Raw genomic sequence first — 26,056 nt, forward strand, 5'->3', positions numbered from 1 at the left:
CAATCCCTCACACTTTCTTTTTTCAACTTGTCTAGATCCCATCTCACATTCCTTCATTCAGATGGCATTTCATGACCAACGAGTTGTGGTCAGAGTCCATGTCTGCTCATGGGAAAGTCTTGCAATCCAACACCTCATTTCTGAATCTCTCCCTAACCATAATGAAGTCCATCTGATACCTTCCAGTGTCTCCAGGTCTCGTCCATGCATATAGCCGGCATTTGTGGTGTTTGAATCAAGTGTTAGCAAGGACTAAATTATGTTCGATGCAGAATTCAACCAGCTGACTTCCTCTTTCATTCCTTTGTCCCAATCCAAATTCTCCTACTACATTATCTTCTCTTCCTTGGCCTACCACTGCATTCCAGTCTCTGATTACAATTAGATTCTTGTCACCTTCTACATATTGTACTAAATCTTCTCTCTCTTCATATATTCTTTTGACTTCTTCATCATCCGCTGAACTAGTAGGCATATATAATAATAGGGTTCGAGGGATGTTCCACCATTCAACACAATGAAAAATATTTGAAAATTTCAAACCCTGTTATATTAGTTATACGTCAACAAGGAAATGAAAATCATAACCTATGGTAGTAGGCATATAGACTGGCACTAATTTGATAGGTATTAGCTTGGTGTGTATCTGGACAACAATAATCCTTTCACTATGTTAGTCACAGTAGCTTACCGGCTGCCTTATTTTCTTATTCGTTATTAAACCAACTCCTGCATTTCCCCTGGTTGATTTTGTGTTGATAATTCCATAGTCACCTGATAAAAAATCCTACCCTTCCTACCTATGTACTTCGCTTATACCAACCACATTTAACTTTAGTCCAGTCATTTTCCTTTTCAGATTCTCTAACCTACCACAACAATTCAAACTTCTAACATTCCACACTGAGACTCGCAAAATATCAGTATCTAGCTTCCCGATGATTGCCCCCTCTCGTATAGTTCTCCAGCCAGAGATCCAAATTGGGGACTATTTTACCTACATTTCTGAAACTAATACAAGAGTAATTTGCAGTTGTGATCGATTTATGCATTTATAACAACAAATTTTATTGTGCACAATGTGCAAAATTTGCGTATTACATCAAGTAAATTACTATTCACTCGAGGAGAACTTTGTTCAGAGCAAAACTGATTCAGAGAGACTGTTCTCTTCTTGCACTTCATTACGAGATATGTTCATTGCACAATACACATACACACTCCTGGCTGGCCCGGTGGTAGGATTTCTTGGCACAGATACGGTGGTGAAAGCCGTGTATTGCAAAGCATGTCACCAAATGTCTCAACCAATCCTTATTGTACTGTACTGTGAAAGCTTTCCTTGATTGAGTCCCTTTTCTCTCATAGTTCTCATAACAGGTCCTCGTATGCTGGAGTTTGCTGTAGAGGCATTTGTAGTCTTAAATCCTCTATCAAGAAGGTTTCCCGGGCTAAAATATATACGTACCAGGATCGGGTGAATTTAGATACCCCTAGGACCCTCTTAAGGTATCTCGGTTTCATGCTTTCCAGTTCTCGTAGCTGTTTACGTGATAGGTACTCCCATATTACTTCTATTCCATATGTGAGCGTTGGTAGCAATTTGACTTGGAAAAGTTTCAAGGGCCGTCTCCAGTGACAATCTTTGTAGTTGTTTGATTTCACTTATACTTCTAAGTGCAGCAGCTAGTCTCTTCTTTATGTGTACTGGGAAGGTCATCCTAGAGACTTGTAGTGTGATCCCTAGATATGTGAACTGTTTTTTCGGTGTTAATGTATGTCCCCCACATACAATGTAGTCCCCTTTCGATAAGCGTCCTCCTCTCCTAAATACCATTAATTCTGTCTTCTTTAGATTCATCCTTAGCTCATTGTCATCTGCCATTGTGTGATAAGCTCCATTCCGTTTTGCAAATCTTTTATGTTATCAGCGGCTAGTGTCATGTCATCCTCATATATGTATATGCTTACATTTTGTGCTCCCTCTTTGATTTTTGTAGGGAGATCCTGGGTCAGCGCATTGAACAATAAAGGGCTCAATGGGTCCCCTTGTAGCACTCTGATGGTTTGATCTATCCAGTCTGATTGGAATACCCCGTCACTAATTTGCACTTGGTTTGCCGCTAGTATGTTAGCTACTAAATTCGTCATGTACTTTTTATTATTTTATTTAATCCATTTACTCTCCAAAATCAGTATTTCCCCCAGACTCGGCAAGGGATCCCACCTCTACTGCCTCAAGGGCAGTGTCCTGGAGCATGAGACATTTGATCGGGCATACAACTGGGGACAAGGACCAGTACCTCACCAAGGTGGCCACACCTGCTATGCTGAACAGGGGCCTTGTAGAGGATAGGAAGATTGGAAGGGACAGAAAAAGAAGAGGGAAAAACAGCCATAGCCGTAAGTTCGGTATCATCCTGGCATTTGCCTCGAGGAGAAGTGTGAGACCATGGAAAACTACTTTGAGGATGGCCGAGGAGGGAATTGAATCCTACTCTACTCAGCTGACCTCCTGAGGCTGAGTGGACCCCGTTCCAGCCCTTTTACCACTTTTCAAATTTCACGGCAGAGCCAGGAATCAAACCCGGGCATCTGGGGGGTGGCAGTAATCACACTAACCACTACACCACAGGTATTAACCCTATAATGCCTGGCGTGACAAATGTCACATGACTTTCAGATGCTATCAGAAGCTATAATACATCTCTTTTATTCTTCCTGAACCACAGTTGAAGAAAATATCCACCAGAGTGTGTTCACGACTGTGTGACAAATGTGCTACACTGGGCATTAAGAATAAAAGATATGTATTATAGCTTCTGATAGCATCTGAAAGTCGTGTGACAAATTTGTCACGCCGGGCATTATAGGGCTAAAGTTCTTACCATTGAATTATCATTGGCGCTAACAAGTCCCTCTGCAATGTCGAGTTTAGGCCCTAACATATCATCGTGCTCATCCTGTATAAGAAGAAGACTGATGTTTTTGGATTGTAAATTGCATAAATTGAAATTATATGGCATTGATGGGCCACTCTGTATATCTGTCTGGAAAAGGTAGCCCTCAATAAGCCTTTTTTTTTTGTTATTGTATGCAGAAAAAAATCAACCTTAAAATTAGAAACCATATTTTGTGATTAATCACACAATCCTTAATAATTATTTATTCACCTTAATAATCTTGTTGAGATAAAGTATACAGTTTATAATTTACATGGTGTACAAGTTATTGTTGTTTTAGCAAAAGCGCGAGAATGGTTTAAATATTGCACAGGGAGAAAGGAGCAAGTTATCAGACAGGCAGCTGGAACAGACTTGGAATAAAGCAGCACATACATCAGGAAGAAAAACAACTAATGTCGTTTACAAGGCACACCCCATAAATCAAACACTGCTTGTATATGAAGACAGGGAAGGTTTTATTTATATTTTAAACCTGTTGACATCCTTTTCTCCTGTGTTTGTTGGTATTATTTGCATAAATCTCTTCTTTTTCCCCTTTTCTGTTGTTCATTCTGCTGTCTCCTTATTTTACAATTGAAATATAAAGAAAGACTCCCTAAAAAGAATGGCCACTGGAATGCGTGTTGACATCCACCTCCCAATGAACTGGGAGAAACATGTTTATCGTGGACTGAGAAAATCAAGAGAACTGGGACTGGCGAAATGGGAGTCCATGTACGAAGAACGAACTGGGTGAAGATATGGAGTTTGTCCGTGTCTCTTCAGCGTTTTGCTTGCTATTCTTACATTGGCCTGTCTAAGCTTTATCTTCTACATGTGCATCCATCATCCTTTCGTGCAAATATATGTCGTACTATATGTCGAATTACTGAATACTTTGGGAGTTCTGCTTTATATTTTATAAGCTTAAGAATGTAATACATTACCAAACGTTTCTTACCTTTGAGAGCTTTGGTTTGTTACAGTCCAAGATGTGGTCTTTACACGAATTCTGATGAACTGTTGTGGCACAATCTGCATCAAGAATATGGCACAGTTACAAGTGAATAGCTAACTTACAAAGTTATAGCATACAAATTTTAAAATTACAGTATAAACTATATTTATGCAAATAATATACAGCCAAGTAGTCTGCAGCACACACCACTTTCTTTAAAATATCATTTAAAAGAGAGAGAAAATTACTTGATAAATTTATTAAATATTATACAAAACCTTTCCACATTACAGTAAAAATACAGCAAACTGTGTTAAGGTACAAACAAAATTATTTACCTTACACAGCAGCAATGTGTAAATACTAATGCATCACAGAGTTCTGCTTAATGGTAGCAAATGGACACATAAGATAAATATAAAAAAGTTCATTATTGTTAAAAACCATTTCAAGCTGAATAAAGTTTAACAAATAAAATAAAAAAATGGGTAGGGACAGGTGAGGAAATGTCCCATGGGGAATGTGCAATGGCATTGCGCTATGTTTAACTGATTTTATAGTGTCGGCTGTTATGTTATGGATATCTATTGTGAACTAACTTATCTGGCTTAAGAGTTAAAAACATCATGGTCCGTAGTGAATAGAGAATAACAAACAGCAAAGTAAATTGCAAAGGTCCACCTTTTCAATACTGGTACAAACAATTATGTTGTTAGTTAAAATTACAACATTATTTATTCGGTACTGGTTTCAACATCATGTGACATCATCATCAGCCGAACTTGGAATAGGGCAAGTCTACATGAAATATATTCACAATATAAAAAACACAATATATAGACCCTTAACATTTAAAAATCAATGATTAGATAAAATTCCAGTCAATTATAAAACCAATAAAGATGAAAGCACATAAAAGATAATGTTTTGAATAAATCCTTTTGTGAGACTTAAAGTCTTATGTGTGACATGGTCACAAAATCAATTTATAATATAATAGCAATTAAATGCATGTTTCATTAATGTTCCTCAGTAGAACGAAGAATTAATTGTGAAAGAACACAGCGGTAGCCCATAAGTTCAAATCTTCAGAGAGTAAAGTATTGTATCGTAGGCCTATTGTGATTGACCAGGTGGATCATGTTTACAAGTAATGTCATTAGAGATGTTATATGACCAGAGTTTCCCAATCCAATGCAGGACCTGAAGAATGAAAAAAAGGAAACCAATTAGAAAAGAGAAGATGAAAAAAGGGGCAAGTTGTAATTTAGTAAGAGACTCACACCTCTCCGCTTGCTATGTGGTACGAAGGGTACAGAGGAACTGAGGGCCAAGACTTGCTTGGAACAAGGACAAGAACTGAGTTAAGGAGGGAAGGGAGGGCATGGGTCAGGAGGGAGAAGAAAGAGGGGCAATGGTGTGAGCTCGGTCAGGGGGATGTTGTGGTAGGAGAGCATACCGCGACAAGGTGTTGCTTGCAACGTGAAAGAACACGTTGCTGTTTGGAATTTTGATGCTTGTGAAAACTGTAATAAGGACATCAAAAAGTATTTCAGGTTTTTCAGAAATGTCATTCAAATTTAGGTTGGAATTAAAAAACTGGTCCAGAAGTATATAACAGTTTTCCATAGTGTCAAGTAAAGGGCCTTTGCTTAACGTTTCCAATATCTCTGTGTCTTGATCAATACCAATAAATTTGTGTTTTGAATCGTGAATGTGTTGGCCTACTGCGGAAAACCTGTTATACCTAACTGCATTAACATGCTCTGCATACCGGATTTTAAAACTCCGACCAGTTTGTCCAATATATGAACTATTACAGTCATTGCAATGGAATTTACAAACACCTGATTTTAGGAAAGGGTTAGATTTGTTTATTAAAGTAGAATTGTGCAAAACTTCCATATTTCTGTTGCTGGTTCGGAAAGAAATGTTGACGCTGCGTTTCCTAAATATATTGGTGATGCCGTACACGTCTTTATTAAAAGTAAAGGATGAGAACAAATTGGGTTTAGGCTTGTCTTTTATTAAATTTGATTTTGGACAATGCCTAAATTTATTTTTTGCTATCTGCTTTAGGTCGCACTGACATAGATAGGTCTTATGGCGACGATGGGACAGGAAATGCCTAGGAATGGGAAGGAAGTGGCCGTGGCCTTAATTAAGGTACAGCCCCAGCATGTGCCTGGTGTGAAAATGGGAAACCATGGAAAACCATCTTCTGGGCTGCCGACAGTGGGGTACAAACCCACTATCTCCCGGACGCGAGCTCACAGCTGCGCACTCTAACCGCATGGCCAACTCGCCCGGTGTCTAAATTGATTACTTATGCGTTCAATGAATGCCTCGTTAAAACCGTTGAACCTTGTGATGGAGAGAATGATGTTTAACTCTTTATTTAGATTTGTTTTAGACATAGAGATTTTGAAGGCGCTATCTACCAAGCAGTTGTAGGTGGCGCATTTCCGAGTTTGGGGGTGTGAAGAATCTTGTCTTATCGTTGTTGCTGTGTGGGTAGAGTTTTCTGTAAATTTTGTATGAGAAGGAAGAGGAAAGTCTAGTAATCATTAAGTCAAGGAAGTTAATTGATCTGTTAATTTCTGATTCTAAGGTAAACTTGATGTGAGTATCTATACTGTTAAGGTCAAGAGTAGCCGGCGCATCAATGGTGCGGTCATCAAGGATAATAAAGGTATCATCAACATACCTAGCCCACAACTGTATGTTGGCAAATTTTTTGTCTTCATCAATTGCCATATACTCTGAAAAATCCAAGTAAATCTCTGCCCAAATGCCCGAGGCCGGTGACCCCATCACCACACCGTACTGCTTGTAAACAACATTGTCAAAAGTGAAGTAATTGTTACTGATTAATAATTTTAAAAGGGATATAAAATCAGAAATTTTGAGCTTGCTTAACTGGATGCTAGTATTTAAGTTATTTTCAAAAATGGAAAAATGTTTACCAGTTTTGATACTCGGGTACATATTGACAATGTCAAAAGAGTGCAGTGTGTGGTATGGCTGAAGATCAAAGGACTATCTCGTTTCTTAATTAGTTCTAAAGTGCTCTTAATACTGTAGCTTTATTAGAGAAAAATGAGTAGTGTTTCTTGAGAAAATTTTTAATGAATTGAGCTCATTTACGGAGCTGGGCCTATAATTGATTATAGGACGGATGGGGACACCAGTCTTATGGCTTTTTGGCAGCACTCTTGCCGTTGGTAAACCTGGATTCATATTAGTTAATTTTTTCTTGTTTGGTGAAAAGAGAGGATGTATTCTCAAGCATCTGTTTTAATTGGCACTGAATTGATTGGGTCGGGTCCTTGCTAATTACCGAAAAAGAATTATCTTAATTTTTTTTTGTTTCCTCAATATAATCTGTTTTGTTCATAACAACAGTTGTGTTTCCCTTATCTGCTTTAGTGATGATAACTTGATTATCTTTAATCTTCTTTTTAAGTTTGAGGATGTTTGCTCTTTTCACAAAAGGTTCCTTGGTATTATTAGAATCGGGAGAGATGAACATTTTATTTAATTGTCTTTTAACATCCAACCTTACTTCCTCTTGTAAATCCTGCAGCATTTTATTAATGGCGACTTCTGATTCAATAATAAGCATAGAAGCTGTGTTAGTTACGTTGGTGGTGGGCCAATTATGTTCCGGACCTTTAGAAAGTATTAAATTCTCCTCATCATCTAGTATTGTGTTGGAGAGATTAATACGTGGAGAATGAAATTGTTTAATGGGATTTTTGGAAGTACCGGGTTCTTTAATTGTTTCTGAGAGGGCTTTGAATGACTCTGATTTATTCATAAGCACTTTAAGTTTATTCTCCAAAGTTAAATGTTTTTTGGGACAGTATATTATTATATTGTTAAATGTTAAGGGTCCATTTATTGTGCTTTTTATATTGTGAATATATTTCATGTATACTTGCCCTACTCCAAGTTTGGCTGATGACGACATTACATGACGTCAAAACCAGTACCGAACAAATAATGTTGTAATTTAAACTATATGATTTTTCACGAGAGTTTAATCCTGATGTAAACAAACAGGCGGGGCATCTTGGCTTTGCACGTGGACATATATGTAGTTGATTGGAGAAGCAACTGTCGCACTCACTTGACTGTATGCGAGCTCGAAGAAAATTAGTATGTCGCATTAATATAATTTTATCTTAGTTTATTACATTTAGAGAGTCTGAAAGAGAATGTAATCAAATTAAAATATGGTTGTCATATATACCGGTATATATATGTATGATTTTTTAAATAAAACAGTGATTAAATAATGAGATATGAAGTCAGAAGGCGTGGTGTAATGCAGGAAGTCTTCTCATAATAAGGGAAAGTCCCAAGCTGTACAGCGTGGAGATAAGGTGTTGCATCTTGCAGCAGCTGTCAGTGTCAGTATTCATAGTGAGAGAAATGGAGCAAGAGGTAGGACCAACGTGTGTAGTGAAGCACAAAAGAGGAAAACCGCTCAGAAGTGACCATAGGCAGTGCGTTGTGAATGTTTTTAATAAAATAAGTGAACAGAATCCAGGTTCAGCCGTAAAAGAGGTAGATAAACTAAGTGCAGAGTTGTGTGGTGTGTCGGCTAGTTCAGTTCATAACATGCAGACACAGTTTAGAAAGACAGGGAAATTAACAACGCCGGGAAAGGAACGTAAACGACCTCAACGAGTCGAGACGTACAACAATATCGTCAAAAGTGGTATTAGAAGGAAAATTAATGAAATTTTTTTCGGAATGAACCACCTACTTTACCCAAAGTATTAGACAGTGTGAATAAAGATAAAACTTTACCCACCTTCAGTTTAACTACATTGTACGGACTTTTAAAGGACATAGGGTTCCAGTTTGTTAAAAGAGAACGTAAACCTGTGTTAATGGATAGGGAGGATATTGTATTGTGGAGACGGAAGTATTTGCGTGAAATTAGGAGATGTAGGATGCTAAAAGGTTTGTTTTGTCATCTATTCAATACATATAAATTTTACAATTTAGGAATTTATTACTGATTCCACTTGAGACATGTTTCGCCCTTACACATTGTATTGTATTGTACTGTATTGTATTGTATTTGTAATGTGTATTAATAATATGTATTATTGTGCATGTCAACTACTAACCAGGTACCTGATTTTTTGCCTTGAGGAGATAATTTGACTGATGATGCCCTCAATGAAGGGCGAAACATGTCTCAAGTGGAATCAATAATAAATTCCTAAATTGTAAAATTTATATGTATTGAATAGGTGACAAAACAAACCTTTTAGCATCCTACATTCAGTATCTTCAATACGGATAACAATGATTTTTATCACTTGTAAATTAGGAGATATCGTGCAGAAGGTCGCAAAATTTATTACTTGGATGAAACATGGCTTAACGAAGGACACGTAACTTCGAAAGTATGGGTTGATTCCACTGTTAAATCCAAGAAACAGGCCTTCTTTCTGGACTTGCAACTGGCCTGAAGCAGCCGATGGGGAAAGGCAAAAGGCTTATCATTGTTCATGTAGGGAGTGACTCTGGTTTTGTGAAAGGTGGAGCTCTTGTGTTTGAATCTAAAATGACACGAATCATGAAGAAATGACAGGTGACTTTTTTTTATTGTGGTTTTCGTCTATCCTACTGAAACTCGAACCCGGGAGCGTGATTGTAATAGACAATGCATCTTACCATTCTGTTAACGTGGAACGAATCCCTGCAATGGCAATGCGGAAAGACCAGATCATTGCTTAGCTCGACAGTCACCAAATAGAATACAAGACTGATATGGTCAAAGCAGAACTCATTGAACAAGTGAGGTCAGTGTGAGACCAGTATGACAAATATATTTGCGACGAAAGAGCACAGAAAGCGGGCCACTGCGTGCTATGACTTCCACCCTACCATTGCACTCTGAATCCCATTGAACAGATATGGAGTCAAGTGAAAGGTTACGTTGCGAGAAACAACACGACCTTCAAGCTACAAGAGCTCTACTTTGCACAGCCCTTGAAAATGTGACAGCATATAACTGGAAGGACTGCATTAGAAACGCAATGAAAGAAGAAGACCAGATGTGGGAGCTAGATGGCCTAACAGATGAAATTGTCGAGAGATTTATCATCACTGATAGTGGCCAGAGTAGCAGCGACTCATCAGACAGTGACAATAATGAGAATGGAGGATATACATCGTGTGATATGGAAGGAATTGAGCCCCTGAAGGACGACTAAGAAAGGTAAGCATATACAGTATGCATGGACTTCTTACTTTGTTAAGACCGCAACTGCCTGTGTTTCTTGTCTTTTTGAGTTGTTTCTTTTCGACAGATGTTGTTACAGAATTATCAACAGTTCCATCTGACATGTCCAATCATGATATATGCTCTATCAGGATAGGAACTCTACAAGATAAGATATGTACATTTCAACTCGAAAGTTGGTATTCTATTAGGTTACAGTCTACCGGGCGGACATTTCAAACAGCTGTCCTAAGATAAACCTTCCTACGTGTGTAATTTTGTGCTCTAGCCTACGATAGCTTTCTTTAATATTCAGAAATGAATAAAAAAATAAATAACATAGGCCCTAATCTTCAGCAGATCTCCCTTCAAACCCCTCTGTTTCGTTTCATACAGCTCAAAAACTGTTCCTCGTCTATTTTAGGTCACATGCGGAGCACTGTATGTCCGAACACAAGACGTTGACGGGGCGGAGGTCGATACTACACGCTCAGCGAATCACAACTCTGTCTTTGGCTGAGGTGTGGACATGCCTTGTTTACATCAGGATTAAACTCTCGTGAAAAATCATATAACAACATCATTACCGGTATTTGTATTGAAAAGGCGGACCTGTGCAATTTACTTTGCTGTTTGTTATCTGGCTTGTCACCTACAAAGACAGATGGCTAATTATATTGAGCCGTATCCTACCGGCCCATAATAATAATTGGAATATTATTTGACCAAATATGTGAAATTCATTTATAAAAGTTACAGTCTAATATGGTAAAGTATCGTATCCCAAGATAGTTAATACCGGATGTTGAGCAAGACTGTAAGTTGCTGGATGTTGCTTCATATTTCCGCATGACCGTGAGAAAGTAAGCGTACCCACGCGCTGGCAAGGATCGACACGTGTATTACATGCTGACCAAGCAAGATATTTCAGCCAATGGGAACTTAAGGATTTGGCAAACCTGGAGGCTACACCGCGCCAAATATTAATTCCAGGATGACCAACATGCTCTGTGGACAAAGTCAGTTTCTGTAAACAATCGGTTTTCCACAGTTTCTGAAGTTAGATATATTTGGAAATGTATTATAGAAATTGGTGGAAGAGATTTGCTAATGTTTGAGCTGTGTTTTATAAATATATCACAATAAGTATTGTATCATCATACATGACGAATTCTCTGATTGGTGGTTGGTTCAGATACCCGGGAACCCCAACATTATTAGCGTCACCAAAGCCTCCTCAGTAACCCAAGCTCTGGAGAGCGTCACTCTGTAGTTGAAATTTGAGCAGTACGGATGTACTAACTCGGCACTCTGTAGGAAAAGTTTGAATAGTGCGGATGTACCAACTCTGTGATTGGTGATTGTAATTAACGTGGCGATATTCCAGAAATTGTAACTGGTTCTCATTGATGCTTCAAATTGTGCAGTCGTAATATTTACTGTGCTTTGACAGAGTTTACTTTTAATCGATAAAGACGGTGTAGTGACCGCTGAATAACAAGTGTGGTGGAAACGTGCCAGTGTTTCACTATTTCGCGACGGGCGCGTATTCGCGTGGAACTTCCGTACCGCACCGTGGGCTGCTTTTTAAACTGTAATTTTACCCTTTTAGTGAAGTGTGTTATATATATGTGAATCAGTGTGTTAGCTGATCTGGTAAAAGAAAGGGTATTTCGGCTCGCAGCATTAAGCAGCGAAGAGATTATCAACTATAGTCTTCTGTGTTCCAGTGAATTGTTTTCCAGCAAGATGATGGATGCACCTGCAGAGGAAGGAAGCGCATTCCCACATGTTAAGGATGTGATTATCATGGTGTAGATCCCAAAATTAGTGGGGATGTAAGCTGCTATCCTGGTATCCCGAGAGTCATCATAAAGTAAGATGCACGTATTATATATGGCATGACATGTAAGTTATGTTAAGGTACTAGGGCAGTGTAGATAGAATTTTTATTTTCATTTAAAGTAAGCTTGACGGCATGTATTGGTTTAATTTTGTTACTATGGTAGATTTGGATACGAGATTAATGCATGTTTATTTTATTTTTATTTTGCTTTATGATTAGATGTTTGGGAAAATGAGGGATTGATAGGATCAGTTATTGTTGTAAATATAGTACTTAGCGTAGGATATTCCGAGTTTTCCTTAAATATAGGCTAGAAGGGCTAGATCGACAGGTTCATTTTTATATTACGTCAAACACGTATCAATTCATTTTATTTCGGTTATTCAGAGAGACAGATATAGCTATTTTGCATGATGCATGGTTTTACAGAAGCTGCCAGAAGGAGCTGCAGAACGTCGTTGTTAAATTAAGATCTTTGAAGTTAAGTTGGATTCTGTTTGCCTGATGGTCTGCCAAGGACTCGAACAGCGTCTCCTTATGTGGAAAGGCCAGTAGGATTCATGAGGAATGATGAGATAATAATTGCATGCTTAATTATAATGTATTGGTGCAGGCCGATTGTATGCTTGACAAGATAGAGGGAAATTATGCAGATGTGTGTGTCTGCTTAGCGTCTTCTGAGTATATTGTGATCAGAATGGACAGTGTTAATTCCAGACTATTGAGTCTGATGTTGTTAAATGGCCCAAGCATGCTAAGAAGAAATTAATATACGGGAGTTTCCGTGTAGTTGATGATGGGCGTTATCTCATGGCAAGCTGACTCCTGGCCTGTGTTATCGGCATGTGTGAAAGAGACAGTATTTCCTTGCGGCGGCCACGGGAGACAAAATCCAATCTTTAGCGTAGTGGAGTTCTATATTTCTTTACAGCTCGTAATCTACCCGGAAGTACATGACGGATGACCGCGCTATTGAGCGCTCAAACGCAGCAGAAGGAGGCAATGTTGCCCATTGCTTTCTTCATGACATCAAGGATTATTTATATGTTTTTAACTTACAGGATGGTTTTACCTTATTATTTGGTGATTGTATACCTTGTCTCGTTGTTTTTAAAGGGAACAGCCCGAGTGCTGATGTATTGTTGGTTCATCTAGTTCTGTCTAGATCTTTTGCTGTGAACCGGGATTCACATTAGAAGCAGTGTAGCATTTAAGACTTTACTCGATATCCGATGTATATATATGTTTAGTTTGATTATTTGAATTATTGTAAATATAGTGTAGGATTTGCCCCTAGTATTTTGCATACCTTACATAGCGTCTGGTGCGTCTTAAGTATTTTTCTTTCCGTCGTAATTTTTCACATGATGTAACTTTGATTTTACGGAAATAGTTTGATGACTCTCGGGAGTAACTTAATTTTGAAACCGTATCGTTGGGATGCGATAGTGTGAAACTCCATACCGAAACACCACATGGCAGTGTTTGCATATACTTGTTGCCATACAACATAAACATTGGACTATGAGAAGAAACTCAGTCTTGATTTTTATATATGTTCTTTATTGAACTTGTTTTTCTTTTAATGTCAAATTTGTATTATCACTCATTTAACGTTTCTGATTTCGATTTATTTTATTACTTTGAGTTCATTTTTTACAAGTTATTATTTTTTTTATTCAATTATTTTCGTGTGATTTGATCGGGGATATTTGTTAATAAATCCATCTTACCCCCTATGATTGTTTCTCATTGGTGTTATACCTCCATTTCCTGTCATTGATTGCTATTTTAGTGTTGAACTTCGACTTTATCCTGACCCAATCGACAACCAACCCACACTCTGCCCAACCCTGAGTTAGTCGGATGTTCATACAGGAATGGAGGCATCGTCCTAGAGGGTATTTACCCCTGGGTACGGTACATATATATTTGGCGCCGCAACTAAGGGCAAATAGACACTTTGGCGTATGTTCGTATCCCGCTGGGAGTATTTTTGTGTTACCCAAAGATGTCTAGGTTGTTCTTACAAACTTGGGCAGGTCAAATTGAGATTTACGAGAGTGAATGTGATTTGACAAGCTATTCCGAAGGCTAGATAGGATTAGGATTATGGTTCGAAAGCTGGAAGAGACCAATAATTGGTATCCAGATAATGATTAAATTTAAGAGAGGTAGATAGGTAATTTCGAACCATAGGCGCAACTTAGGAATCTGGCAACCTAACGTTCAGACAATTTGAGTCTAGAGTCCTATGTTCAGTACTACGAATGATAGTAGGCGGACATGAAAGGGCAAGATTTCATCGGAGATCGTGTGTTTAGAAAACAGAGTAAAATCTAAATGCATTACGTTAGGGACATCGGCAAAAAGTTTGATTTAAATTATGTTAGGAAGAATGAGGAACATAGCCGATAAATAAGGCGTGTCGTAGTAGTAAAGGAACTCTATTTGAGTCAGAGAACTATAAAAAGATTTCTCTAATGAGGTAGAGGGGTCGATGACGTGTCCTTCAGACATGTGTTGATCTTGACATAGCCTGGAATTTGTGTGCAGATCAAATTTCAATTGCCAGTAATGATAATTTTATTTGATTTAGAGTAAGGCTAGGAACTTAAGAGCGCCTCAGTCTTAAGAAAATGGTGATGATATTTGCAATGAATGCTGATGATTCAAGACTGGTAAACCTATGCTGGAATATTAGTCTGGAGTCGGAGGTATTTATCGTAAATATGGTCCAGTACTGTTGTCTAGTACTTAGATTAGAGCCCAAAAGACAGGAAAATTATTAATGTTTGGATTTAAAGAATTTGGGGCTACGATATTAGTAATTTATTTTTAAAGTTATGATAACGCGTTTGTTTGTTATGCGCGGTAGAAAATAAATATCCCAAATCATAGGAAGCTTCTATATGGCGAATTTTGAGGCCATGTTTTCTTGGTATATGATTAACGTAAATCATAGAAGCTTTTCAGTAAAATAAATGGTTTTCGTATGGAGTACACAAGATACGGTATAGGATACTAGGTAGTGGCGAGCATCCCTGCGTTTTCTCAAATACGTATTTGGTATGGCGATGACGATAGAGGAGTTGTTGGCAGAGATGGACAGAAGGGAACAGGAGCGTATGGCGGAGATGGACAGAAGGGAGCAGGAGCGTATGAATGAACTTTCGAGTAAGTTGGAGGAGCAATTTAAACAAGCGGCGGATAGGTCCATGGAAGAAACTAGGGAACAATTTAAACAAGCTGCGGATAGGACTGACGAACAATTTAAACAAGCTGCAGATAGGACTGATGAACAGTTAAAACAGGCTGCGGAAAAAAGCGAAGAACAGTCCAGAGAGACTAGACAGTTATTAACACAGGCGGCGGAGAAAACTGAGGAGCAACTTAAGGTGGCGACTAATGAGTTACAGGGGAAAATTGACTTCGTTCGTACATGTTGTCTAGAAGGCATGGGAAAATTAGAGAAACAGTTAGATACAGTAGAATTTAAAACACAGACGCAAATTGAAAAGATTAGAGATTCTGTTGAGGAAATCGCCGATCGGGTTACAGAACACATGGCTAGCACGGATAAGCGGCTGGGAGACTTATCGCATACAGTAGAAGAAGCCACAGCAGAGATTACACTCCAGCGAGGCGCGATTGACAAGTTACGGATTGACACGGAGACGAGGTTGGAAGAGTTCACCGTGGACATCAGTAAACAAATTACTGAAGCTCAGCAGAAAACGGAAGACAAAATTGATTTGAAACTTAAGATGAAGCAAAAGGAGACTGAGGAAAGAATGAAGGAAATAGAAACTCAGATTAGATTGGAAATGAAGGAGGACATCGCGGAGACAGGCAAGGAAGTCAAAGACATGATAATGGCTGATCGGGAAAGGAACAAGGAAGATCTACAGGTACTTGGTTCGAGTCTGGAGACGTGGACAGAAGTTTCACAGAAAAATCAAGTGAAGATAGAGGTTGTTGAGAAGGAAATCGCCTACATGAAGGATAAGTTAGAATTGTTGGATTTACGAACGGACAAAGAACTCAGTAAATTAAAATGTACAGTGCAACAAACCATTATAGAGAAGGCACCCAGTCAAGTTAGCGATAACGTTGCGCTGAGCGATCTTTTACAGTTACCGCGTCAGGAGGTCCACTGTTCAACTCCGAATGAAACACACAATGTTCCTATTTACAATATTATGAGGAGCAATGAAGAAAAACCACGGAAGTTTACAGGGAATGATGAGAGAACACCTAAAGCTTTCTTACGGGAAATTGATGACTTCTTAGCAGATTATAAGGTACCACCAGAGCGTAAATTGAGGACAGTAGAAAGATTTTTAGGCGATACCGTGGCTGAATGGGCGAATGCTTTCCGTTATACATTTACTACATATGAGGAGTTTAAGGAGGCATTTCTTAAAAAGTTTTGGGATGTATCTACGCAGCAATCACTGAGGATGGAATTGTATTCACGTAGATATCCGGCTACTACGCCAACGAAGTATTCTCCTTTTTTCATTTCTCAGATGCTAAAATTTCGTGATTTAGACATGCCCCCAAGCGAGAGCGAAGTTATAGCGGCAATCTCTCGGCAACTACCTCTTGAAGTGCAGAGAACATTAATTGCAGCTAATGCCAAAACTGCAGCAGAGGCGGAATTGACTTTAAGACAGTTAGACTTAACATCTAGTCAAAACCAGCCAAGGTTGAGGCATGTCGAGGCTATTCATACGGTAGGGGTGGAAGAAGGAAGTAATCCACCGAAAGTAAGGAAGAGAAATGAGTATCAAGGCTTAGGGACTCAAACAGCGACACATGAGCAAGCCAACAGGAGTGCTGTACATCAGGATGGTAACTGGCAGCGGAGAGACAGAAGAGACCAGTTTCGAAGAAATAATTATTAAGGTAACAGCCTAAATCAGCGAGGATATAGCTATCCAAACGGAAATAATGGGAGGACCTATAGATACAAGTATAGAAATTATGGTGGACCCAGAAGACCATATTATCGTTGGGACGAGAAGGAGCGAAACCCTAGAGGAGGAAGAGACAATTACCAGGAGAACCGTGACCAAAGAAGAGAAGAATCAAGACAATACGTTGAAGAGTTGAGAGGAAAAAGGCAGGAGGAAGACCGGTGGAGAGGAGCCATACAAGCTAATGGTAACGAAGAATGTCATGGAGCTGAAAGTGTTGCGTACAGGGAATACCGTGTAAGGCAACAGGAAAATAGGTTGAATCCCAATGCTCCTAATTATGAGAGCCGAGGGACGGACAACAAAAAAAAAAGCACAATAGATGATGAAGAAGATAGCCTAGATTTGATCAATGGGAACAATAATGGTTGGACCGTAGTCTCTGTAGACAGTTGGATTGTAAGACCTGAGGATTTATTGGAAGAGGAAGTATCACAAAATTATAATTATGTAAAGCGCTTACCCGTAATATATACTAGAGCTGGTCATTTACGAGTAAAAACTTTGGTGGACACGGGAGCGTCGATTAGTGTGGTATCTCAGGCATTAATTAATGAATTGAAATCACGCATGAAGGTACTCACTATTCCTATATCAAAATTGAAAGTCAGGGGAATTGTACCGGACAAGACAGCTGTGTGTAAGGAGCAGGCTCTTTTGGATATTCAAATTGGAAATTTAACTATGTCACATCCCTGCGTAATTCTACCAAAGATGGAATTTAATTTAATTCTTGGTGCAGATTTTCTTGGAGAATACAATGCCTTGATAGACATGGGAAACAATAACATTATTTTCCGAACACAAAATTCTAGTGAAGAGCTGAGATTAGACCAGGTTGAAGAGAATGTTGGAGATGAAAGAATTTGGACAGCAACTGTAACCGAGGGAAAAGAAGAACCTTTTGAGTTTCCAGTAAATTTTGTAGAAAATTGTAATGAGCTCGCAGAATATTTTGAGGCCATGACGTTAAACTTAGAAGCCGAGGAGGATGAAAAATTTTCAAAATTGTTACCAGAGAAGTTAGCGGAAGCACCAGTGAACGAAGAAGCCCGTGGAAAAATGAAAGAAATTTTAGAACAACATAAGAATGTATTCGGATCAAAACCAGGAAAAATACCTAACTACAAGTACAAAATTATAGTGAACAACTGGGAGCCATTTAAACAGAGACCATATCCCATTCCCGAGAAGATATTCCCTCAGGTGAAGGAACTGGTAGATGATATGGAGAAGAATGGAGTCATTACCAAATCGCCCACACCATTTTTGAGTCCGATCTTGGCTGTTCCAAAAGCAAATGGTTCTGTGAGGGTATGTTTGGACGCACGAGAGGTTAACAAGCGCCTAGTCCCCGAGTATACGCAGGCACCAGCAATTAAGGATATTTTAAAGAGGTTCGGAGGCATGGAGTACTTCGGCACCGTTGATTTAACTTCATCATTTCATCACATTGAATTACATCCAGAATCTAGTATGCTAACTGGTTTCATGATCAACAACCAGACCTATCACTTCTTACGTTTGCCCTTTGGGTTAAAGAACTCAAGTTCCGTTCTTATCCGTGCATTGGAAGGCAATTTAAGTCCAGACATAAAATCATTTACTATCATCTACATCGATGACATAATTTTCTGTTCGAAAACAATCGAGGAACATTTGGACAAAATTGACCGACTTTTGGCAGATCTTAATCGCTGCAATTTCAAGGTAAATCTGGAGAAATCTCATTTTTGTAGCAGGAGTACCTTATTTTTGGTCCATGTCATCGATGGAAAAGGAATCAAGCCTAATCCGGCGAAGATATCAGCAATACAAAATTTTCCGAAACCTACCAAAATTAAGCATATTAGACAGTTTTTAGGACTTTGTCAATTCTTTTCGGACCATTGTAAATCATATACAGACACTGTAGCACCATTACAGGAGCTTTTGAAGGTGAACAACAGATGGAAATGGGGAGAGGATCAAGATGTGGCTTTTAGAAAGACCAAAGAGATGCTGGCGAAGGCAGTGAAGCTAGGCTATCCTGTGTATGACTGTCCATTCATAATTCAAACAGACGCTTCAAATGTGGGCATGTGGGTTCTGTATCAGGAAAATCCAGAGAACGAACCCAGGATCACTTATTTGGCATTCACGAGCAGGAAGTTACGTAACCATGAGTTAAAGTGGACTACAACGGAACTAGAAATGCTGTCTATAGTAGTTGCCCTAGGTCAGTGGAAGAAGTATATTTATGGATTTCCGATCATCATTAGAACGGACCATAAGGCATTAACTTTCATCCTAAAATCCAATGTAGGTAGCGACAGGGTGTACAGATGGTCGTTATTTGTACAACAGTTCGATCTGACACTAGAACACTGCCCAGGCAAATTGAACACCGTGGCAGACGCACTCAGTCGAAACCCGGATGAAGTTGAGGCTACTGTAAATTTGGCAATGTTGGGCGAAGAGGACCAAAACATTTTGGACAAGTTACCAAGTTTAGGCCGAGAGCAGAAAAATTATGGACCAACCAAATTACTGATTGATTATTTTAATAAGGAACTTGAACCCGGCACCCCAGGTTTCATCGAGGCACAAAAGAAGGCATCCCAATATCACTACTTCAATAACCTTTTGCATAAATTTATTGACGAAGAACACACTAAATTTCGTATTGTTGTTCCACCAGTGTTCCAGATGGACTTGATATGGTTAGGGCATCATACCACTGGACACGCGGGCATTGAGAAAGTTACAGCTACGTTACAGGAAACATTTATTTGGCCAAGGATGAGGCGCATGATTCAACAAGTCTTGCGAACCTGTGACACATGTCAGCGTATCAAACCTAACACTTTCCTATTAAAACAGCAACCAAGAGCTGTATTGCCCACAATGCCCAGGAAACTGTTCGCAATTGACTATTTTGGAGCGTTACCTGCAGGACGTCGCGGTGTGAAATATATTCTAGTATGCATGGATGTATTTTCTAAGTATGTAACTTTGTGTCCCGTACAAAAGGCTAACACGAAATCCGCACTACACCAGATTAAAAATAAGATCATTCCGAGAATGGGTAAGCCAGAAAGCATATTAAGTGATCACGGTCCACAGTTCACCTCGCCTGCTTTCAAGAGGGAGCTCGATAGGATGGAGATAAGACATGTGTTGAGTTCAGTGAGACATGCGGAGTCTAACCCGAGCGAGCGTGTTATGAGAGAGATAGCAAAGTACTGTCGGATCTTCATACCAAGAGAGCACTGGAAATGGCCAGATGTAGTTCCAATTATCATGGAAAGCATTAATTCTACCAAGCATGAAAGTACCGGACAGATTCCCAGTATTATTCATCTCAACGAATACCCACAGCGTCCATGGTACGAGAAAATTCAATGTCCAAATGACCCAAGGCCGTCTGCAGAATTATGCATACGAGAGACTGCAGAAAAATTAAAGGCTCAGGCAGACAAGAGGCTACGCAGAAGCAGGAATAAACGATTTCATAGACAACTGCGGGTTGATGAGCTTGTACTGGTAAAACGTCCTCAGAGCTCAGATGTGTCAGCGCGCTTCTGTCAGAAGTTTGCTGAATTGTATATAGGTCCATATAAAGTAACTCAGGTATATGGAAATAATTCCTACAAAGTTTGTAGCTTAGACGGATCTACGGAGAAGGTTTTCAATGCCTCAAACCTCAAGCTTTATTATCCCAGAGGTCAAATTAGAATAGACGACATCCCAGAAGGAGAAGAAGAAGAAGGAGAGATGGCAGAAGATGAGAGTGAAGATGATGGAGAAGAAGAGGAAAACCCAAATGATGAAGCTGTGATGGTGGATGCAGATGACCCGGAAGAAGACACGGAGAATGTCAACTTCGCGCAGATGGAAAGAGACAATTATTCAGAGGAAGAAGATTGTGAAGAGTGTGGTGGTGTGCAGAGACGTTTTCATGCGTTACTTGACATCTACTACAACATCCGCCAAGATAATGATAGACTGTGGGAAGAGAATACAAATTTGCGAGACGGCAAATAGTACTAAAGGAAAGAGATTGCATATATCCAGATGATAATAAATAGTCAAATAATACATTAAGAAAAAAAATAAATATTCCATATTCATTTTTTTTCCCTGGGTAAGAGAAGGATGAGCCGTATCCTACCGGCCCATAATAATAATTGGAATATTATTTGACCAAATATGTGAAATTCATTTATAAAAGTTACAGTCTAATATGGTAAAGTATCGTATCCCAAGATAGTTAATACCGGATGTTGAGCAAGACTGTAAGTTGCTGGATGTTGCTTCATATTTCCGCATGACCGTGAGAAAGTAAGCGTACCCACGCGCTGGCAAGGATCGACACGTGTATTACATGCTGACCAAGCAAGATATTTCAGCCAATGGGAACTTAAGGATTTGGCAAACCTGGAGGCTACACCGCGCCAAATATTAATTCCAGGATGACCAACATGCTCTGTGGACAAAGTCAGTTTCTGTAAACAATCGGTTTTCCACAGTTTCTGAAGTTAGATATATTTGGAAATGTATTATAGAAATTGGTGGAAGAGATTTGCTAATGTTTGAGCTGTGTTTTATAAATATATCACAATAAGTATTGTATCATCATACATGACGAATTCTCTGATTGGTGGTTGGTTCAGATACCCGGGAACCCCAACATTATTAGCGTCACCAAAGCCTCCTCAGTAACCCAAGCTCTGGAGAGCGTCACTCTGTAGTTGAAATTTGAGCAGTACGGATGTACTAACTCGGCACTCTGTAGGAAAAGTTTGAATAGTGCGGATGTACCAACTCTGTGATTGGTGATTGTAATTAACGTGGCGATATTCCAGAAATTGTAACTGGTTCTCATTGATGCTTCAAATTGTGCAGTCGTAATATTTACTGTGCTTTGACAGAGTTTACTTTTAATCGATAAAGACGGTGTAGTGACCGCTGAATAACAAGTGTGGTGGAAACGTGCCAGTGTTTCACTATTTCGCGACGGGCGCGTATTCGCGTGGAACTTCCGTACCGCACCGTGGGCTGCTTTTTAAACTGTAATTTTACCCTTTTAGTGAAGTGTGTTATATATATGTGAATCAGTGTGTTAGCTGATCTGGTAAAAGAAAGGGTATTTCGGCTCGCAGCATTAAGCAGCGAAGAGATTATCAACTATAGTCTTCTGTGTTCCAGTGAATTGTTTTCCAGCAAGATGATGGATGCACCTGCAGAGGAAGGAAGCGCATTCCCACATGTTAAGGATGTGATTATCATGGTGTAGATCCCAAAATTAGTGGGGATGTAAGCTGCTATCCTGGTATCCCGAGAGTCATCATAAAGTAAGATGCACGTATTATATATGGCATGACATGTAAGTTATGTTAAGGTACTAGGGCAGTGTAGATAGAATTTTTATTTTCATTTAAAGTAAGCCTGACGGCATGTATTGGTTTAATTTTGTTACTATGGTAGATTCGGATACGAGATTAATGCATGTTTATTTTATTTTTATTTTGCTTTATGATTAGATGTTTGGGAAAATGAGGGATTGATAGGATCAGTTATTGTTGTAAATATAGTACTTAGCGTAGGATATTCCAAGTTTTCCTTAAATATAGGCTAGAAGGGCTAGATCGACAGGTTCATTTTTATATTACGTCAAACACGTATCAATTCATTTTATTTCGGTTATTCAGAGAGACAGGTATAGCTATTTTGCATGATGCATGGTTTTACAGAAGCTGCCAGAAGGAGCTGCAGAACGTCGTTGTTAAATTAAGATCTTTGAAGTTAAGTTGGATTCTGTTTGCCTGATGGTCTGCCAAGGACTCGAACAGCGTCTCGTTATGTGGAAAGGCCAGTAGGATTCATGAGGAATGATGAGATAATAATTGCATGCTTAATTATAATGTATTGGTGCAGGCCGATTGTATGCTTGACAAGATAGAGGGAAATTATGCAGATGTGTGTGTCTGCTTAGCGTCTTCTGAGTATATTGTGATCAGAATGGACAGTGTTAATTCCAGACTATTGAGTCTGATGTTGTTAAATGGCCCAAGCATGCTAAGAAGAAATTAATATACGGGAGTTTCCGTGTAGTTGATGATGGGCGTTATCTCATGGCAAGCTGACTCCTGGCCTGTGTTATCGGCATGTGTGAAAGAGACAGTATTTCCTTTGCGGCGGCCACGGGAGACAAAATCCAATCTTTAGCGTAGTGGAGTTCTATATTTCTTTACAGCTCGTAATCTACCCGGAAGTACATGACGGATGACCGCGCTATTGAGCGCTCAAACGCAGCAGAAGGAGGCAATGTTGCCCATTGCTTTCTTCATGACATCAAGGATTATTTATATGTTTTTATCTTACAGGATGGTTTTACCTTATTATTTGGTGATTGTATACCTTGTCTCGTTGTTTTTAAAGGGAACAGCCCGAGTGCTGATGTATTGTTGGTTCATCTAGTTCTGTCTAGATCTTTTGCTGTGAACCGGGATTCACATTAGAAGCAGTGTAGCATTTAAGACTTTACTCGATATCCGATGTATATATATGTTTAGTTTGATTATTTGAATTATTGTAAATATAGTGTAGGATTTGCCCCTAGTATTTTGCATACCTTACATAGCGTCCGGTGCGTCTTAAGTATTTTTCTTTCCGTCGTAATTTTTCACATGATGTAACTTTGATTTTACGGAAATAGTTTGATGACTCTCGGGAGTAACTTAATTTTGAAACCGTATCGTTGGGATGTGATAATGTGAAATTCCATACCGAAACACCACATGGCAGTGTTTGCATATACTTGTTGCCATACAACATAAACATTGGACTATGAGAAGAAACTCAGTCTTGATTTTTATATATGTTCTTTATTGAACTTGTTTTTCTTTTAATGTCAAATTTGTATTATCACTCATTTAACATTTCTGATTTCGATTTATTTTATTACTTTGAGTTCATTTTTTACAAGTTATTATTTTTTTTATTCAATTATTTTCGTGTGATTTGATCGGGGATATTTGTTAATAAATCCATCTTACCCCCTATGATTGTTTCTCATTGGTGTTATACCTCCATTTCCTGTCATTGATTGCTATTTTAGTGTTGAACTTCGACTTTATCCTGACCCAATCGACAACCAACCCACACTCTGCCCAACCCTGAGTTAGTCGGATGTTCATACAGGAATGGAGGCATCGTCCTAGAGGGTATTTACCCCTGGGTACGGTACATATATAGGCCAAATATGTGTGAACCATACCACTCCATATTAGCCAGTGCATACACTTATGTAAGTTGTATGATTCTATGTGGTTATAATTTAAGATAAGTAAGTAAACTCGAAACTCTTCTCAGTCAACACTGACACTTGTTGTTCTAGAGTTCTGTTGATTTCAGCACAGATGTTCACAGCTGTAAACCTTCAGTTATGCTTGCTTAAGATCACAATGTGTTTATCCTCAGTGGATGTTCTTCTAGGAAGTCCACTACGTTTGCAAGTGCCTGTCTCTTGTCTTCGCTTCGAACACCAAATTCAGAAATTCCTAATTTTACAGTACCAGTAATCTGCTGATTTGACCAACCAACTGTCTTGCAAGTACATACCATAGCATGCTTTTCTTCATTTATGCTACCGTAGCTTTCTTTTCCTATTTCTGCAATAAATCTCTATCCTGCAAAAATTGTAGTGATACTGAAGAGAGGACAATGTTGGACAGTCTAAATCACCAAAGACATTCAAAAAAGGAGGGAAAGTAGTTTGTATTATAGCTAACAATAGCTAACAATATATGATTTCAACAACAATGACAAGAGTCTCTAAAGGTCTGTAAATACTTTGATATTGCAATATAACAGAATCCAGGCCGACACTGCTGCCACTCAAAGTCGTAAAGCGAAGCTCAAGCTCAAATGGTGCACACAGGGTGAAGATTAGATTACAGGTATCACTCTCTGGATACCTACATAATACCTAATTATATATCATATTTTAGAGTGCAATAGATCAGAATGGACAAGTACCTCCAGCAGAAAACAGATCAGAAATCTGACAAATTTGAATTAAGTATCAGTTTGAAGAATATACAGAGAACTTTACAGGCGAGTTTAAACTTTTTGACACTGGAAAAATTAAGGTATCAGCCAAAAAAAAGACGAAGGGCACGAAAATGAAAGACTCCCTAGGCCTCATATGCTCTAATACTGTCGGGGTTGGAAAGGAACAAGAATTGACCAAGGGAGGTCTAATACATCCAAAATTAACATCTTCCAAAAGCATGTTTTCTCTTCCACCAAAATGACATCGTTCTTCCATCCATATGGCGTACACTGGTTGCCTTGTTATGACGGTGTTGGTTTCTTGTCCACACATAATTACACTATTTCCAGATAGACCCCCAGTCCAGAAACATATCCATGTTAAAAGAATGCAACACAAGGTCATGTTGCAAAATATATGGTGTCCCTTTGCACCCTGGAGCATGTGACACCAATATCGCACCTTAAAATCAGACTAGGATTCCTTCCGCTGATTTGTTCTAATTTCCACATTTCTTCAAAGTATAATAAAGGAGTGGTAAATATTTTTGTTCGACAGTGTAGAAGGCAGGATCAGCTGACAAGGACTCTTTTAAAAATGGCTACGCTGGAGGTTTGACCTTTCAAGTGGTAATGACAGAATAAATCGTCATAACCGTATGGCTTCCTAAGTGGCCATGACGGAATATTTCGTCATCACATTGTAACTGTCTTTCGGCAATGGGTATGACGACTTATTCCGTCGTATGATCCGAGATCGCTTTCTTTTATGCGTGTATGTTAGTTTCAAGCTTTGTCTACAGCAGCAGCACTCTCCTAAAACCACATGACTGGGCGAAATGCTTTTGTTCCGCGTGCAGCTAGCTGGCCCCGGCTGCCAGGCTGCTGAGAGTGGTAGATAGTGCATTATGGCAGGTGCAAGCGAAGCTCAGAAATGTCTGCAAGAAGAAGAACTGTTTGATTTATTACACTGTGACAATTCAGAGTGTGATGTGTCATCTGATAATGAAACTAATGTCGAAATGTCAGGAGATAGCGAGT

At 39.0% G+C, this 26,056-nt stretch overlaps 1 protein-coding gene across 1 annotated transcript in view; it reads right to left on the reverse strand.

The window, feature by feature from the left end:
- The window catches only part of cyst (rho guanine nucleotide exchange factor 18 cysts), a 549,231-nt gene that overhangs the window by 215,138 nt on the left and 308,037 nt on the right, over positions 1-26,056 (reverse strand). The window contains exon 12 of the mRNA XM_067147675.2: positions 3,907-3,980. Coding sequence (XP_067003776.2) covers positions 3,907-3,980 — 74 coding nt within the window. The remainder of the gene's footprint in view (positions 1-3,906; positions 3,981-26,056) is intronic.

The sequence above is a fragment of the Anabrus simplex genome, chromosome 5 (genome assembly GCF_040414725.1).
Source record: "Anabrus simplex isolate iqAnaSimp1 chromosome 5, ASM4041472v1, whole genome shotgun sequence".
Lineage (NCBI taxonomy): Eukaryota > Metazoa > Arthropoda > Insecta > Orthoptera > Tettigoniidae > Anabrus > Anabrus simplex.